Source organism: Adiantum capillus-veneris, chromosome 9, assembly GCF_014529385.1.
Source record: "Adiantum capillus-veneris isolate H3 chromosome 9, ASM1452938v2, whole genome shotgun sequence".
Taxonomy (NCBI): domain Eukaryota; kingdom Viridiplantae; phylum Streptophyta; class Polypodiopsida; order Polypodiales; family Pteridaceae; genus Adiantum; species Adiantum capillus-veneris.
Genome location: NC_140939.1, coordinates 43,671,266 through 43,688,720, shown reverse-complemented (window position 1 = coordinate 43,688,720; position 17,455 = coordinate 43,671,266). Strand labels below are relative to the sequence as shown.

The following is a 17,455-nucleotide window of genomic DNA, read 5'->3' as shown; positions in this document are numbered from 1 at the left end:
AACGGGGAAGTAGAACTAGCTACCAACAAAGGCCTGCCCTCATACATACCCCCCCCCCCCCCCCCTTTCCCCTCACAAACACGCATGAGCAGACATTAATACAACAATCTGCGTACTGACTTTCAGTCAATACTCCAGAGATGTGGAGCAGACTCCGCCACAACGACACTTAGTACTAAAGAGCAGCATTAAATGGAAAGAACTAAAACAATTATAAGATAATATCTTTTAATAGCAACACATTGATAGTTTGACAACAATAAGCTAAAACTGTGACACTCTCTGAATGTTCTCAACAAATGGAAACGTAAAAAAGTATGAATTGATGACGCCTAGCACTAAAAAACAGCGAACTCATACAACAAGATGATGAATTCTTGTGATATTCCAAGTAGCTACAACTTGATATTTGACAGCAACATATACCTAGATGAATCCAGGATAAGCCCAGATTCACCCTTGAAAGAAAGTGCAAGGTATAGACCCATGGTAGTCACCCACAAGATAATATAACCATCAGCTCCATTTGACAGCAACAACCTCAAATTGTGAAGCTCTGTTTACATAACCAGAACTTTTCATTGATAGACACATAAAAAGGTATGACTCCGTCCAAGTTCCTAGCTGCTCCTATCACTTGGCTTTGCCGTTGCACTCAAAAGATTTTAGACTTCTGGGTTGACTACAGCTGGAGAAATTTGTTCTTATACGGAGTCGAGCTTTGCCGATAGCTTGCCAAGCTCTTGTGCAATTTCTATCTGATATAATGATGCAAAGAAACCGATAATGAAATCAAGCATGAAATAAAAAACATAACTTTTCCTATGAACAGAAGCAAAAGAAGCAATTTTCAAAACATTTTCTTTGCAACACATTTTAGGTGCCATAGGGATTGAGGTGGAGGTTTCAATCTGCTACCTTTCAAAGATTTTTTCAAAGCTATCCCCATTATTGACCACTCCCGAACATTAGAATTTGCCTACTTGAGAATGAAGGCCAAAAATCCCGCACAGACATAATGTTGTATAATGCAAAAAGAAAAATCAATAGTTAAGACCAATGCTAAGCAAACTGCTGCTGGCATATTCCCACCTTCTAAGGAAAGTCATCCGACCATCACTTGCAAGGCGTCAATAGCACAGTGGCAGACACTTCCTTTGCTACCTAGAAAAGCTAATGGACTAAGATAGCGTGTCTTAGTCCCTAGAAAAGTTTGAAGTTAACAGCTAAGCATTAATAGGAAACGCTGACGATTTCAAAATTTTAAACAAAAAGTAATTCAAGTCTCACTTTGCTGAACAGTTTTTTGTTATTCTAGAAAAAGGTAACGGGGTCCTGGTTCTTTGTTATCCACTACTCGAGACTCCAGAAACCTTTTTTTCTTTCACCTATTTCTTAGTTATTCAATACTCAAGTCTTACTTATGTAACAATACTCTAGAGACCTATTTTTCTTTCAGCTATTTCTAAGTTGTCCAATACTCAAACAGCTGGCACAAAACACGATTAGGAATCGACACGCCCAAGAGGACTTGGGTTATGTGCGACCGCAACAAGCCAAAACAAAAAATTATGTGGTTCTTGTGGTTCTTTCCTTGAGTGACACAGAACACTGTCACAGCTCTGATACCAATGTAAGGTGCAGCGGAAGTGAATTTTGAACTTTGCTCAAGATGAGTGCTCCGAATTGTGCTCAAGGGTTCCTTTTACTTGCGGAAGGAAGAGCCTTCCGTTCCTATAGTGAGAGAGTGCAATGGACACAAACAAAGTGGATGAACACTGTGAATGAAGGTGTTAAGACTGAAAGATAGAGAGAGAAGAGTACGACACCAGAAATGTTGTCAAACCCTCCTCCGAAGGCCCCACTCTCTATGGCGAGAGCGGTCTACTATTGATTGCACAAATCTCTACAATGCTTTGGACTTGCCGACGATGTCGACGACGATGAGGACGACGACGAGACGGGCTGAAATTTGAAAATGCTAAGGGCTGAAATCTGAAAATCTTTATCTACTGAATTCTGACTCTATGTCGGTGACGATGTCGATGACAACTATGCGACGACGACGCACTGAAAATACAGATGCTGACATCCGCGTCTTCCGGGCTGAATATGCAAACTACGTTGGATGTGATGATTCTAGGTACTAATCCTTTATTAAGTACTTAAACTCATGATTAAGACTTAAGAAACTGAACTCAACTCAAAGAAAGACTTAGAAGACTCTGTGTTTGATTGATTGAATGTGTGATACAAGGGCTCCTTATATAGGAGACGAAGAGACAGAAATGAAAAGATACGTCTCATGGTGAAGAGACGCGACTTTAGACAAAGACACATCCTTTCGACGAAGAGTCGCACCCATAGAGCGAAGGGGTGTGACTAGTTGTCACAAAACGGGAGCATGCACGAGCACTTAGAAAATCTGAAAATTATAATTCTTTGCAAACATGAGAGAAGGGAGAAGATCGACACAGTACTGGGGACCAAAAGATGGGATGGTCCCCCCTCGTAAAGAGTATTCTTTTATTCGGGGAGAATTCTTATACAAGCAAGAGAACCCGAGGAAACCCCTTCGTTCTGTAATCTTAGACCCGAAGGTCGTGCTTTCCCGTAAAGGGCTTGGGCACAAGGCCGTTCCTTCCCGTAAGGGACTTAGGCGCAAAGCCATGCTTTCCCATAAGGGACTTAGGCGTGAAGACGTACTTCCCGTAAAGGGCCTTCCCGTAAGACGGGAGATTCCTGCAAAACAAACCACACAAACACGCGACAACAATTCGTTTGGCGAATCCACAATAGATACCTGTCGCTCTTGCGCGGGAGAAAGCGACTTCCGTGCTTCGTAGTCTCGCGATCTCTTGCGGCAGAGTCTTCTCTTGCTGACGTTGGTACCTCCTTTGAGTGAGGACATGTGGTGCTTTTATAGCTCCCTGGCCACGGCACGAATAGCTGCTCGCGTAGAGATCGCGGCCGTTTTTTTTTTTTTTTTTTTTTTTTTTTGCGTTGTTCTACCCGAAATAGAGAGAGAGAATTCGTTGGCTGGTTTTGTTGCTTTATCTTCTAAGTGGCTGCCCACTTATTAAGTGGGCGGCCGGCATATTTTAAAAGTGGTCTGAACCTGCCCAAAAACTCAATAAAACCTTATAAGTTAAAACCAATGCATTTCACAACACTTCCCAGGCGTCCCTGGATGCAACCACATGCACGAATGCAATGCAAACATAGATTCCTCGCGGGAAAGCGTCTGCCTTCCCGCGATTGTTCCTGCTTTTCGTAAAAAGCTTCATTGAAGCCATCTTTATTCTTGTGCTTGCGTTCTTACGCGTATTTTCTTACTTAGTTCGGATTTCCTCCTTAGCCTACGGGATGCCCCCTTACTGATGCACCCGTCACCCATCATGTGACGCATCAGGGGCACTCGTAACCCGGCCCTTTCCACCGAACTTACGGAAACTCTTTCGCGATGTTTACCGTCACCCATCAAATGACACATCAGAGTTGTCCGTTCTTGATGGCATTTCCTGTAGCTACAATCTTTTAACATGCTTAGTGTACACATTAAAATATCCTAATTTCATAAAAAGAAATTAATCATGAAAAATAAGAAATAGTCCAATTAGCAACACTAGTCGATCGAAGGAGTGTGGCTTTTGGCGAAGAGACACGTCCTTTGGGCGAAGGGGTGTGACCATCCAAGCGCAGGGGTCCTCCTTGGCATGACACTTCGCGTATCTGCAACTAGGAGTAGATGTATTGCTGTTAACATAGTCACAATCGTGACATTCCCTCCCATTTAAAATGAGAGCCTGTGTCAAAGAAACGACTTCTGATGTTGATAGAACTCTGGAAAAGCATTGAATCTTCGAAAATCTTTAATCTTTGAGTTATCGGAAACATTTGTCTTGAACCTTTGCTTCTTACAAAACCTTTTTGCTTTGACTGCTAAGTCCCATATCATTGCATTGTTCAAAGACTTTTTAGAGGAATCAGGCTTAATCAAGTTGATTGCAACAAGAGGTTGATCTTCAAAATCCTTCGTGTGATGTAAGCCTTCTGGTTCAAAATCTTCCAATAACTGTGAAATATTTGGCGAAGAGGAAATCTTCTCAAGACATTCTTCAGATGGGATAACTTCAACTTTAGTAATCTCTGGAGAGGATTTTGGCTTTGAGACTGTAATCATCTTCCAATAATGAATCCCAAATTCTTCAGAATCGTCTTCTGGAACTGTAACTTCATGGCTTGTAATTGGCATATCATCATCCAATAAAGAATCAAAGAAAGCATAGTCGTCTTCAGACTCGGAATCTACAACTATATCTTTATCTTTGTCTTCATCAATTGATTCAGGAGAAGTTAATGAATTCCAAAATTCATCAATAATAGTATCTGCATCTGTATCGGAAATCATATTCTCTTCATAATTCACTGTATCATGTCGCTTGACTAGTATACGTGAGGCTTGAATCACTCTTTCCGCATGAGAAAGCCCCTGTAAAGTCAATTCACGTCCATCTTTGAACAAATTGACAGTATGTCCTCGAAAGCTAATTGTTGGAATAACCAATGCTGACCAAGAATCATGTCGTAATAAGATAAAGGCATGACTTCAAAATCTAGTTGATCTGCATAAGTTTGAATCTCGAACTGCAACTGTCGAACTATCTGATCACAAGTCAAAATTGATCCATCTGCCAATTCCACATCATATAAGTGAGATGTCTTCTGAGTTGGTAAGCCAAGCTGTAGAACTATCTGAGTGCTGACGAAATTATTTGAGCATCCGCTGTCCACCAAAATATTGATGGAGCGACCATTGAGTGTTCCAAAAAGGCTCAAGACTTGCTTTGAGAGAGAGGCTCCAAAACTGAAGAATTACACTGAGCATGCTTCATAAGAATAGTTGTATCCTCTGAGACACGAATCGTATTGACCACAAATTTTCCTTTATCCTTAGCAGAATCTGGTTGTTGAAAATTCAATGATGTTTCCGCGCTTGAATTTCTTTTCGAATTAGACGGATTTGGTCTCTTTGGACATTGATACCATCTATGGTCACCACTGCAAATTGTACATAATCCTTCCTTCTTTGAAGTCGAAGATCCATTTGACGAAGAGCCTTGCTAAGGATTGGAATGCCGATCTTGAGAAAAATCACGTTCTTTACCACGATCAAGTGGAGGAACATGTGAAGAAGATCTGCCTTCAGATTGTCGATCTTGAGAATAGAACCTTGAAGTTGAATAAGGTTGCGTTGCTTGCTGTCTGAACTGAGACTGATGTTGCTGACTTTGTCTGTAGTTGTCTCTACGATCGCGCTGTAAAAAGCGAGCGCTATTTGAAGATCTGTTACCATGGAGAAAATTCCGTGTAGGGCGTCGATTATTGCCAAGATGCTCCACATAGGCAATTGCAGCATCCAAGGCGGTAGGGTTGTATTTGTGCACATCATCCTTCAGGTTGGGTACGAGTCCGTCGATAAAACTGTGAAGTTTATCAGAGGGACTAAGAGTCTCTATCTCCAGAGTTAACCTTTGGAACTCTGTGATAAACGCGGCCAAGGAACCTGTCTGGCTCAGGCGACGAAGAGAGGATCAGGCATGAAAATCCGCATTGGTAGATTCGAATGCCTTGCGAATAGCACGCCGGAATTTATCCCAAGAAGGTGTGTGTTTACCATCAGAAACCCGTCGTGCCACCAAAGAAATGCTGTGTCCTTGAGCAGAGAACTAGCAAGTGCAATTTTTTTACTCTCGATCAAATCTGTGTTTGATAAGTAAACCTCCATTTTGAATAGCCATTGGTCCAACACACGCTTGTCGCGCGACCATTATACGGTTCCGGCAATTTAACATCAAGCTTCTTCTTCTGTGCAGCATTAAAAATTTTATAAAGTAATTGAAGTTCGCAATTGTCTACCTCTTCAGCTGGATCTGGTTCGTTTGGTTCATCCACTGAAGCTTCGGAAGAAGGTGTCGAATCAGCATGTATAGTCCGAGAAGCAACAGGTCGACTTGGAGAATTGTTTTCCGTGTGCATCTCATCCAAGAGAGTGTGAAAGTGATGCGAGGCTTATGGAAAGTGTGGCCATCTGCTCCTTGATAAGAGTAAGGGCATCGTCAGATTGACCATCTCCATCCTGAGAATTTGGCATGGTTACGCCTCAAAAGGAACTCAAACACGTGCAAGTTATGTGAACAGGTTCTGGGACGGTTTCTGGAACGGGTTTTGGAGAATCCGGAATAATAATAACCTCCGGTGCGGATACGGCCAATAGTTCGGACTCTGGAGTATCTGAAATAAGAATTACCTCTGGTGCCGAGAGCGGGTGTGTCGGCAAAATTGCGTCGGGAATCTCGTCTATGTACGAGAGATAGGGGACTGGAACGTCGAAAGCATCGTCGGCCATGATGACAAAGAATCCCGCGCGCGCACCAGGCGAAGGCCAGACTGTGTAGCGCGGAGAATTGGCAAAAGAGAGGGTGGCAGAAATTGCTCACTCTGGTTCTGAAATGTCATTGCACTGGCTGGTTTTGCTGGTTGTAGTCTTTATTTTTTTTTTAATATTTGGTACCCAATGGGTGCCCACTTAAATTATTTGGGCGGCCGGCCAATTCCCTTAAAAATTTTAAGGGGTGGCAAATGTGTAATTCACTCAGCGCTGGGCTTTTTAAAAAAAAACGTTGGCTGGGCAGTATTATTAACGCAGCGCTGCTTGTTAGCCTTGCGTAGCATATTTGTTGACGAAAGGTTGTTATCTGGCTTGCTGTGCTGATTATGCCCCTTGAGAAGGGTGCCCTTTGGGTGAGTTAGTACCATGCGGAGGGTCACCAACGAAGAGACACCGACGAAGGGGTGCAAAGCAGCCTGCATAAAATTCAGCCCGTCGGAGATGGAAGTCCGCCAAGGGGTGCTCACACGAAGGGGTACTCACAGGTACACCTTATCACTTGAAAAGGCACACACTTCCGCTCTTGTCCATGCAGCAACACGCGACACACATATGCACACAGCCATGCTGCTGTTTCTAGTTGACTGTATTATATTTTTTATATACGAGAACATAAGTAATTTATGTTACCTCATGTCGAGATGTGTGTGTAGGCCACCGTTCTTCCGATTCCATACAACGCCAGGAAGGGGGGGGGGGGGGGGGGGGGGGGGGTAGAGTGTAGCGTCAAGGGTGAGAGGCTCACAATCGTAGGGTCCGGGAAAAAATTCTGCTCTGATACCACTGTGAGGATTCTAGGTACTAATCCTTTATTAAGTACTTAAACTCATGATTAAGACTTAAGAAACTAAACTCAACTAAAAGAAAGACTTAGAACACTCTGTGTTTGATTGATTGAATGTGTGATACAAGGGCTCCTTATATAGGAGACGAAGAGACATAAATGAAAAGACACGTCTCACGGTGAAGAGACGCAACTTTAGATGTAAAGACACATCCTTTCGACGAAGAGCTGCAACCATTGGGCGAAGAGTCGCACCCGTAGAGCGAAGGGGTGTGACTAGTCGGTCGAAGAAGTGTGGCTTTTGGCGAAGAGACACGTCCTTTGGGCGAAGGAGTGTGACCATCCAAGCGCAGGGGTCTTCCTTGGCATGGCACTTCGCGTATCTGCAACTAGGAGTAGATGTATTGCTGTTAACATAGTCACAATCGTGACACTGGATCTGACCGTGCGGCGAGGATCTGCTACGGGAAGGTGAGATATGTGAGGTTTAAGACTTCTTCTGCGGGTTCTAACTATTGAAAACTGAAAACGCTGGTCTATGGGCCGATTCCTCGCGAAGATCTGCAAAAACGCTGAGGTCTCAGGCTGATGCAAAAACGCTGGGGCTGAACTGGACTCTACTGTGGAAATCTACTAACGCTAGGGAGTCTGTTGTGTCTTGCTGTGGAACTGTTGTGCCTTGCTGTGGATCTACTGATCTTGAATGCCAAAACGCCAGGGGCTGAATTGTATTGCAAAACGCTAGGCTGGATCTGGGGTCTTGATGCAGAAACGCTAGGTAAACTGTTGGCGGGGGTTCTTGTTGAGAAGGTGCTTGTTGAACGCGAAGTTCCTGCTGCCTCTTCTGACAGAAAGTGCTAGCGCTAGGTTTTCTTATATACTACACTTGCCAATTTGCCCTACCTAGTTCCCAACAAAAGTCACTCAAAAATAATAAGTGAAAAATGTCACAAATAGGGAAAATAGGTTCTGTGCATTGGAAAATGCTCCTAATGGATTCTGATGGATTTTGATGGTAATGCTGATGATCATGTTGTGTGCAACCAGAGGATATGCATCTAATCTAAGTGTCTGGACATGCACGGTCTGCAAACAGACTCACAAAAGTGCCAGATCACTTCCTATTCTAAACGGACTGAACTAAACCGAACCCTGGTCATGATGTAGCTTGTCCACAGACACATAGGGTTGGATGTGTCACGTGACGTATACAGTCCCCGATGAACACCCCCCCTGCAGCTAACCATCCAAGTCCAAGCCATGAGCTATTCAACGACTCGCTCATCACTCCTCCCGCAAATAACCTAAGAAGGTCCGGGCCATGAGATATAGAGGCCTTTTACAACCAAACGCTCCCCAGACCGCAGCTTGCATTGCTCGAAATTTCCAAGAGTAAATACTTCTCCGACAGTTTCCAATTTCCTTTTCAATACTCCTCCGGCAAATAACCAACAAGGTCATGGCCATGAGTATATTGAGCATCAATTCTTCTCTTTGGTACTCCTCTTGGGAAAGCCCAAGCCATGAGTAAAACACAACTTTGCAATCACAATTTCCTCTTGAATACTCCTCCAAGGAAAGCATGAGCCATGATTATTCAAAAATGTTCCCAAAAACATCAAACTCAAATCAAAACGAGAAACAAGCAATCTCAAATATGCATCAATACAAGCTAAAAACACATGAAATCCTTTTCAAACAAATTCCAAACAATATTTGCAAACAAAGTTCAAAACTTCTCTAAATACAAAGCAATTGTAAAAGTCATTCAAGATTTTCTTCTATCAATTGAACTTTAAGAACAACTGGCTTGTCTTTCTGGATGAGAGTGATAATATGATTTCGGATCTGGATAGTTGCATCATTCTTGCCGTGCCAAGGCATGCCCAATAGAGTGTCGCAATTGCCTAACTTCATAATGTGAAAGTCCGTCTTTCCATAACACCCTTGGATAGGGACTAGAAGAGCACCAATGAGGGGTACAACTTTTTAAGTTTACCCAGTGGCTAGCTCGCTTCAAGTTCTTCAGCTTGTAAATCGTACTTAAAGTCCATCTGCTTCAAGAAGTCTGGATGGATAAAATTCTTGATGGCTCCTGGATCAAAGAAGATAAGTGCTTTGAAGCGTTGTTTTTTCCATAGACTCAACATAATTCATTTAAAATTTCAAGATTTATTCCATAAATGTCAAAAACAAGTCCAATTGCAATTCTAGCTCGCTTAGCCGTAGGTGGTCTTGAGGATTTGTTGATTGTTTGAACAGGGATAGGCTCTGCGGGTCTATCTGTTCGTTCGGGACAATTATAAAAATTATGCCCTGATTGAAAACATCCAAAGCATCGGCCTTCTTGTAATAGAGTTTCTCGTTGTTGTAGCATCGAACAAGGCCTTTGTGGTTGACTTTCACGAGAATCTTGGAAATTTTGTCACGTGACACATCCAACTCTATGTGTCCGTCGACAAGCTACACCATAACAGGGTTTCAGTCAGTCCAGTCAGTGTAGATTAGAAGTGATCTGGCACTTTTGTGAGTATTCGTAGACCGTGCATACCCAGTCACTAAGTGTAGATGCATATCCTCTGGTTGCACACAGCATGATCATAAGCATTCCCATCAGATTCCATCAAAATCAATTAGGGGAATTTTCCAGTGCATTTAGCCTATTTTCCCTATTTTTGACATTTTTCACTTATTATTTTTAAGTGACTTCCCAACAACAAAAGTAGGCAGGGCAATTTTGCTAAGTTTGTATATAAGCAAACCCAAGTTAGCACTAAATGGCAGAAGAGGCAGCAGGAGCACTTTGCTCAACAGGCAACTTCTCAACAGAACCCAAGGACTTCTAGCGTTTTTGCTTCACAACAGCTTGGCTAGCGTTTTTGGACAAGACCACCGCAGATCAGCCAACGTTTTGCTCTTGCAGATCCCTGGCGACAAGACCACAGCAGATCAGCCTAGCGTTTTTGCATTTGCAGAACCACGGCGACAGAAAGACCAAAATTCAGCCCTAGCGTTTTTGGTTGCAGATCAACCCCGGCGTTTTGCACCTTTACTGCGACGGAAGGTCAAGGAACATCAGCGTTTTCAGTTTTCAGCAGTTAGACATCACAGATCAAGTCCCGAACCTCGCAAATCTCACCTTCCCGCATCAGTTCCTTAGTTTCCACAAGGTTTACAGTTTCAGCCTGGAAAACGCAGATTTCAGCATCTGCGTTTTCAGTGCGTCGTCGTCACATCGTCGTCATCGATGTCGTCATCGACATAGAGTCAGAATTCAGTAGATACAAGATTTGCAGATATCAGCCCATAGCATTTTTGGACAGCAGTAGAAAGATTGCAGATTTCAGCCCTTAGGTCGACTTCATCATCACCGTCGTTATCGTCGACATAGCCTAGACTTGCATCAGTCTCATGCATACCATTTGTACCAGATTGTGCAATCAATAGTAGACCACTCTCGCCGAAGAGAGTGGGGCCTTCGAAGGAGGGTTTTACAACGTCTCTGGTGTCATATCTCTCTTCTCTCTCTATCTCTCAGTCTCATACACTTGCACGCACAGTGTCCATTCACTTTGTTTGTGATCATAGCACTCTCTCATTAAGAACGGAAGGCTCTCCCTTCCAAAGAACAAAAAGGAACCTTGAGCACAGTTCGGAGCACTCATCTTGAGCAAAGCGCAAACAATCATTTCCCTGCACCTAACAAATTTGTTCGTTGTGGCTATGGATTCTCATTGTTTTGTTATGTGAGCAACTGGGTGGAAGCTAAAGCCTTACCAGATAACACTGCCAGAATATCATTTGCAGATATGGCTGTCTCATTGAGATTGTCTTAGATCAAGGAACACACTTCATAAACGAAACAATTCAAATACTAACTGAGATCTTTTCAGTTAAGCAGAGGAAATCAACGCCATATTATCCAAGGTGCAATGGTGAGGCACAAAGTAGCAACAAGCTCATTAAGACCATTCTCACGAAGACCGTTCAAAAAGAGCCACATCAGTGGGCCACCAAACTTCAGATGGCATTATGGGCCTATCAGACTGCCTATAAGGTTACTATCGATATGACACCCTTCAGTATGGTTTATGGAATAGAGGCAGTCGTTCCAATTGAGTTTGCAATTCCAAGCCTCAGACTGGCAATAGAACACAACATGGATTTCAATCAGAATCTGAAACAGAGGTTAGACGAGTTGTTACAGTTGGATGAACTCGGACAACGAGCCATGCTGGAACAAGAGGAGGTTCAACAAAGAAGAAAACATTAGCATGATAGCAAAATCAAGGTGAGAGAGTTCAAGAAAGATGATCCGGTACTACTCTATCAGTCAAAGTTGAGACCAATGAAACCGAACTTGAAGATAGCATGGTCTGGACCCTATGAGGTTGATTGGGTATTCTCCAGTGGCACAGTGATAAGACTTATCAGGATTATTGTTGCCTGGGGTGTACAATGGGGCCAAGATCAAATTATACTATGCCAGGTCAAATGAGATTCTATTAGCACCAGTACCAGACACATGTGGAATCAGAAGATGAACCTCTTGACTTAGGCTATATTGGCCACTATGTCAAGTATGGTAAGAAGATTCACTTAGTGAAAGTGATCCTTTCACCCTCTACTTAGCAGGCTGAAGCAGCAGCTTCGATAAGAGTGGCTCAATCAAGGGATCTCTAAGCTAAATAAGGGATCTCTAAACAGGCAAAGCCAATGCAGTCTAGCCCTATCAACAGTCACAGGCAAGACTCGGTCCAGGATCAAACGAGCAACGAACCAGTCAAGCCACTTCAAATTCAAAGAAGAAAAAAGCCAATAAGACCAGTACAATATAACGGTCACCAATTGGATATAAATGTACTCATCACTAAGCAAATCATGTCAGTAATAACGATAAAAACCGGCCAATCCATGAACACCGCGTCACAAACGGTGCACACAAAACAAAGAGAGGAAAGGAATGGAGCATTCATGGCGCATGTCCATATAACAATGAGACAAGTGCACAATCCTTCACTTTATCCACAGAAACTTGTGCGACTTGCGTCGTGCCCTCAAAGCTTCCATCTTCGCCTTCTGCGACTTCACATCTACGGGAGCAAACCTCGCGTTTCGCAAGATGGCTGAGGTCCTCTTTGAGGCAAGACTGAGAGCTAACCAGCCACTACCAACAGGATGGTTATGCACAACCTCCTTTTGTCATAAGCTTGCGAGGGCTCGGCTCACCAAAGGCAAGAACACTTTGTATGATGATGAGACAAAGGCATGGGATCCCTTGGCCCCTTATGAAGTCAAGATAAAGATTGAACGCAGAGAGCAACTAGAGCAGGAAGCCATCTATAGATTGATCCAGAAAGAAAGGGTTGATTCCCGTGCTCCAGCCATTACACCACCTAAAGTCCTCTACAGATCACACATGAAGAAAGCTCCAGATAAAAGGAAGCGGGTCAACGGGTCAGCTGGACTGACAATGTTTAAATGATCACCACCTTTTGGGAAATTTTGGTATACACCAAAATTCAAGAAAAGGGGGAAGGAGTGTAGAAGGCGGGAACAACTGCTTAGCATGTGTCTGGACTCGTAACCCCAGGAACAGTGTAACAAACTACTGACGTATCAAAGCCCTGAAGAATGGAGCCAACTTGGAGATGTCGACCGAGGAGCCTAAACCCTAAGAAGAACAAGTAGCAAAAGAAGAAGTCCTACCAACTTATGGGGACCCCGTCCGATGGGGGCCCAGTGACATAAAGGATTAAAATAAAGCAGGACCCGCACACACACACAAACTGATCACGTGGCAGATTTTCAAAAATTGTGTTGGCATGATGATGTGGCAGGCTGTATGGAATTCCGCGTTTGCGCTAGCTGATGACGTGGCAAGCTGTACGGATTTCCGTAAATTAAGCTGGCAGCTTTTTGGCTTTGCTTTTGGACCAAATGCTTTTGAGTTTGAAGGCTTTTTACTGTAAACTGCTTTGGGGCCTAGGGCCTTTAAATATGAGGTTAGGGCTCATTCTCTGGCATGCTTCCTGACGAAGGTACAGAGTCTGGAGTACCGGCTTGTACTGTGTCGATGCAATATAAAGAAATACCGAAAGGGGCGCCAAGGTTTGGGGCCAATACTCTCTGGGGTGGAATTCCACCACTGTGTCGCATGTCGTCTCTCTTTCAATTCAGTTGTTATTGAAGTGCTAAAAGTCTGTTCAGTTTGTTCTTTTCTATTGGCACGTGGTGCCCGCCTTGTGACAAACAGTTACTATCGCCACTTACTGCGGTAAAAATACAGTGCACAGTCTATCAAAAGTCCAATAGGAAGGTTGTACATAGGGCTCATTACTTTATTTTTGGGATCCCTTATGTGATTGATCTTGCGTGTAACTCTTTGACTAGAGCTCTATATCTTCTATCTTGGAGCTCTTTACGTTCTTGTAATCCTAACTAACCTCAATGCATACCTGACTCATAGTTATACTTGTATTCGCTAATCTATATATACATTCCAGTTTCGATATTTAGTTCCAAAGTCTATTCTCATTTCCAATTTCAGTGTTCGATATCTTTTCAAGTTCGAGTCGGATATCTCAGTTTCAATATTGTCTGATTTGAAGTGCTGACTGATTTGAGCTAATCCTAACTAACAACTTGGAATAGCTGTCTTGAAACGTTCAGCTCATTCCAGTACACACATCAAGTGTAGACTCTACTGACTCAAATGGGGTATGTGACCCCTCGATAACTCTTCAAGATGAAGCACCTCCGGCTGATTTGATACACCTTTGGATGTCGTCTAGCCACCAAGGGATAGATCTCGGGCTGAATTGCGCTCTCGATGTAAGAGGAATGAAGGGCTAAAAGCTGGCTGCAAAAACGCAGATCTTGCACGCAAAATGCAGCCAATCCGTCGCGATAAACACGGCCAAAAACGCAGTTGATGATGAAGCAGATTATGGACAGCGATGTGAGAACTCCATACACACTACTGTGTGTGTGTGTTTGTGTATGCAGCTAATGATGAAGCAGATTATGGACAACGATGTGAGAACTCCATACACACTACTGTGTTTGTGTGTGTGTGTCTGTGTGTGTTTGTGTGTGTGTGTGTGTGAGAGAGAGAGAGAGAGAGAGTAGTGGATCAGGTTTTGCACATATGGTAATGCCCCATTAGTTGGGCTACTCAGATGACCATGTACAGTTCTGGGGATTTTATCCGTGTTTGCCAAGGCAAGAGCCTTCTAAACATGAACCGGATTAGCTAATTACTAATCCCCCACAGGTACGCACAGTTCCATCGCGAAGAATTGCGAGAACGGAGAGTTTTCTCGCGTGAAAACTCGTCCAATTTGCAAAAGAATTGTCCCATTGTGTGCAGGAGCTTTAGAGACACGCATAGACATGTTTGCTCCGCTCAAAATAATCCGAAACAGAAAATTACAGCTTGCTATGGTTTTTTGCAAGTTTAGGATTTTGGCAAATTTTGATGCCTACAGGTCCGAGGAGCTTCGAGGAAGCTAGGGAGTCACCGAACAGGTGATTTGCTCCAAATTGGAGGCCAAAAACAGAGATTTCAGTGTCCTGTAATTTCTCGCCAGGTTTAGTAAAGTGCTCTAAAGTGCGTGGAATGTCACACTATTAACTAGGGATTTTGTCTGTGGAGATTTCTAATGTGGTTATGCTGTCGAAATTGGGTTAGAGTAGAGGAATTTCAGCCCGAAGTGGAACAGCTTGTAGAAGTCTACGGGTATTTCTCAAGTACAATAAGAATAAAGGAATACCGAAAGAGGCCCTAACCTTTGGGGCCAATGCGGTGTCATTGTCTGCTTCGAAGCACTCTAGCTGCCAAGCCGTTGTTTTGTTAGAAGTGTAATTTTCAGTCACAGGTTTATTCGTGAAGTTCCTCTGTATCGTAAAGTTTAATAGCGTACAGATGGAGTAAAAGATAAAGTCTAGCGCCCTCTAGCGAGTCTACGCGTCAGTTTCAGGGAACTTCGTCCATCCAGAATTCCTTAAGCAAATGCACTTTTGATTATGATGTAGAGGGTGGAGAACTTGAAGTCAAACTTGAAGTCAAGCTAGCCACGGGGCAGACTCAGAAAGTGGTACCACTCATTGGTGCTCTTCCAATGACTATCCAAGGCTATCATGGAAAAGCTGATTTCCACATTATGAAGTTTGGGCAATTGCGATGCTCCCTTGGGCATGCTTTGGCATGACAAGAATGATACAACCCTCTGAATCCAGAACCGTACCATCACACTAATGCAAAAGGACAAGAAAGTACTGTTTAAAATTTATTTGAAATCGATAGTATTTGTTTTAAACCTATCTTGGTGCCGATTTGAATTGTTTGACTCTTGTTTCAATACTAGTTTCAATGCTTGGTGATTCCCTCCCGGGTGGAGTGGTGAAAAATGTTGTTTTGGTATTGTATGAACCTCGTAACGACGCAAATGGGATGTCTAGGGAGTATTTCGTTGTATGCTTGAAAACCTCAAAATAGCGTAGACGGGATGTCTAGGGAGCGTCTCGTTGTACATTGAAAAACCTACGAACGACCTAAACGAGATGTCTATGGAACGTTTGGTTGTATACTTGAAACCTCCAAGCGACGCAAGCTGCGGTCTGGGGAGCGTTTCATTGTATCAGTCCTCTGAACTCATGGCCCGGACCTTTTTAGGTTATTTGCAGGGGAGTGACGAGGTAGTCGTTGAGGAGCTTCATACCACAAACCGTTTGTCTCAGACGAGTGCTTAGCGCCGTTGTTTGTTGTGTCTTGTAACATACATATGTGAGCATTTTTGTTGCATTGTGATGTGCCAACCACTAAATATTCCTAATTGGATGAGATTGCTTGGGTATGTAATTTAAGTGCATCAAGACACCCGTTACAGATCAGCGCGGTGTGGATGTGATGGCTACTTTTGCTACACTGGAATATCAAGAGCTCCGATCTGGAATGAGAATATACTCCATATTGGAAGAGATTTTCTGGAAAGTCAACGACTTAAGATATCAAGAGCTCTTATTTGGAATGAGAAGACTGATTGTCTCTCAAAATGACCCTCGAAAATTTTTTAGCTAACTTGAGTTGTTTTACATATATATAACAAAATGTATGCACTTGTTACAAAGATGAGCACTCACAAATGAAGCCATGAGCACTATGCATGTATATGTGCAAAAAGAGAGAGATGGGAAAGAAAAACACCTGAGAACCAGCTCCCTAACTGGCAAGCTTGAATGCATCTATGAAGAGACCGTATGAGAAGCCCATCTTGAAATTGTTGAGGAGAGCAACATAGAAGGAGGGAGGGCTGGGCCGAGTGTAGTAGTAGCGGGTGACATACTCAGTGAAGAGGACACAGAGAACCGCGGCAATGACATCGTTGACACCAAGAACGCCAAAGGAGAGGGAGATAGTTTGGGCCACATAAAAGCCGCCTAGGAGAGAGATGCCCCCCCAGAGGGCACGCCTGAAGGGGTTTTTGTTGAAGTATCTGTCTACAGCAGCGGGAATGAGGCGGACCACATCCACAAGCCGTCTGCGCTGGCCACCCACAGAGTCCTCTTTCAAGGCCCTGATCGATGTTCGCTTGATTCTTGTGCCTATGCGCTGTAAACCCTGGTTATCTGCGGCCCAGCTCAATGGCCTTACATTAGTCGCCCACAACGCCTGCGCTTTTGGGTTAGGCCACCCACGGCAGAGCGTCCATGTGCTGCACGCTAGCATGCGGACATGGAGGCTAGCAGTACGGCATTTGTCAGCCGGCCGCACCTGCGTGCACCCCTGGATTCGCCTATCTCTGGGTGGGTTCAGACGAGGGCGGCGGCAGCACTCACGTCACCATAGTACTTGCGCATTGCTTGTTCACAGAGGCCGGCAGCAAGGGTCAATAGCAGCGAGCAAAGCAGCACCTAATTGGCTCGCACCTGCACCCACCAGGCTATTGACGAATACACGGCCTTCGCGTTGCTGACTACAGGCGGAAGTCTACTTCTTTGGGGGGGGGGGGGGGGGGGGGGGGCGGCGGGGGTCGCCTGTTCTGAAGGTGGGTCCGAAAATGCAGACTTCAAGTAGATCCAATGATTGAGAGCTGTCTACTCTTCACGCCCCTTTGGATTTGCTTGCCTCCGCCCGTCTAAACCCAGCCAATATCTATACTATCTATGGCTGGGTTCAGACAAGGCCGTAGGATCTAATTGACACCCTCATTTTTCAA

At 43.9% G+C, this 17,455-nt stretch overlaps 1 protein-coding gene across 1 annotated transcript; it reads right to left on the bottom strand.

The window, feature by feature from the left end:
• Positions 1–302: 302 nt before the first annotated feature.
• On the bottom strand, positions 303–17,197 carry LOC147450421 (uncharacterized). Its single transcript, XM_086519668.1, has 2 exons — positions 16,444–17,197; positions 303–758 (listed from the first exon to the last, which is right to left on the bottom strand). Exon 1 carries the CDS (start codon positions 16,963–16,965, stop codon positions 16,459–16,461), a length of 507 nt encoding a protein of 168 aa, XP_086375794.1. The 5' UTR covers positions 16,966–17,197; the 3' UTR covers positions 303–758; positions 16,444–16,458.
• Between the last annotated feature and the right edge of the window lie 258 nt (positions 17,198–17,455).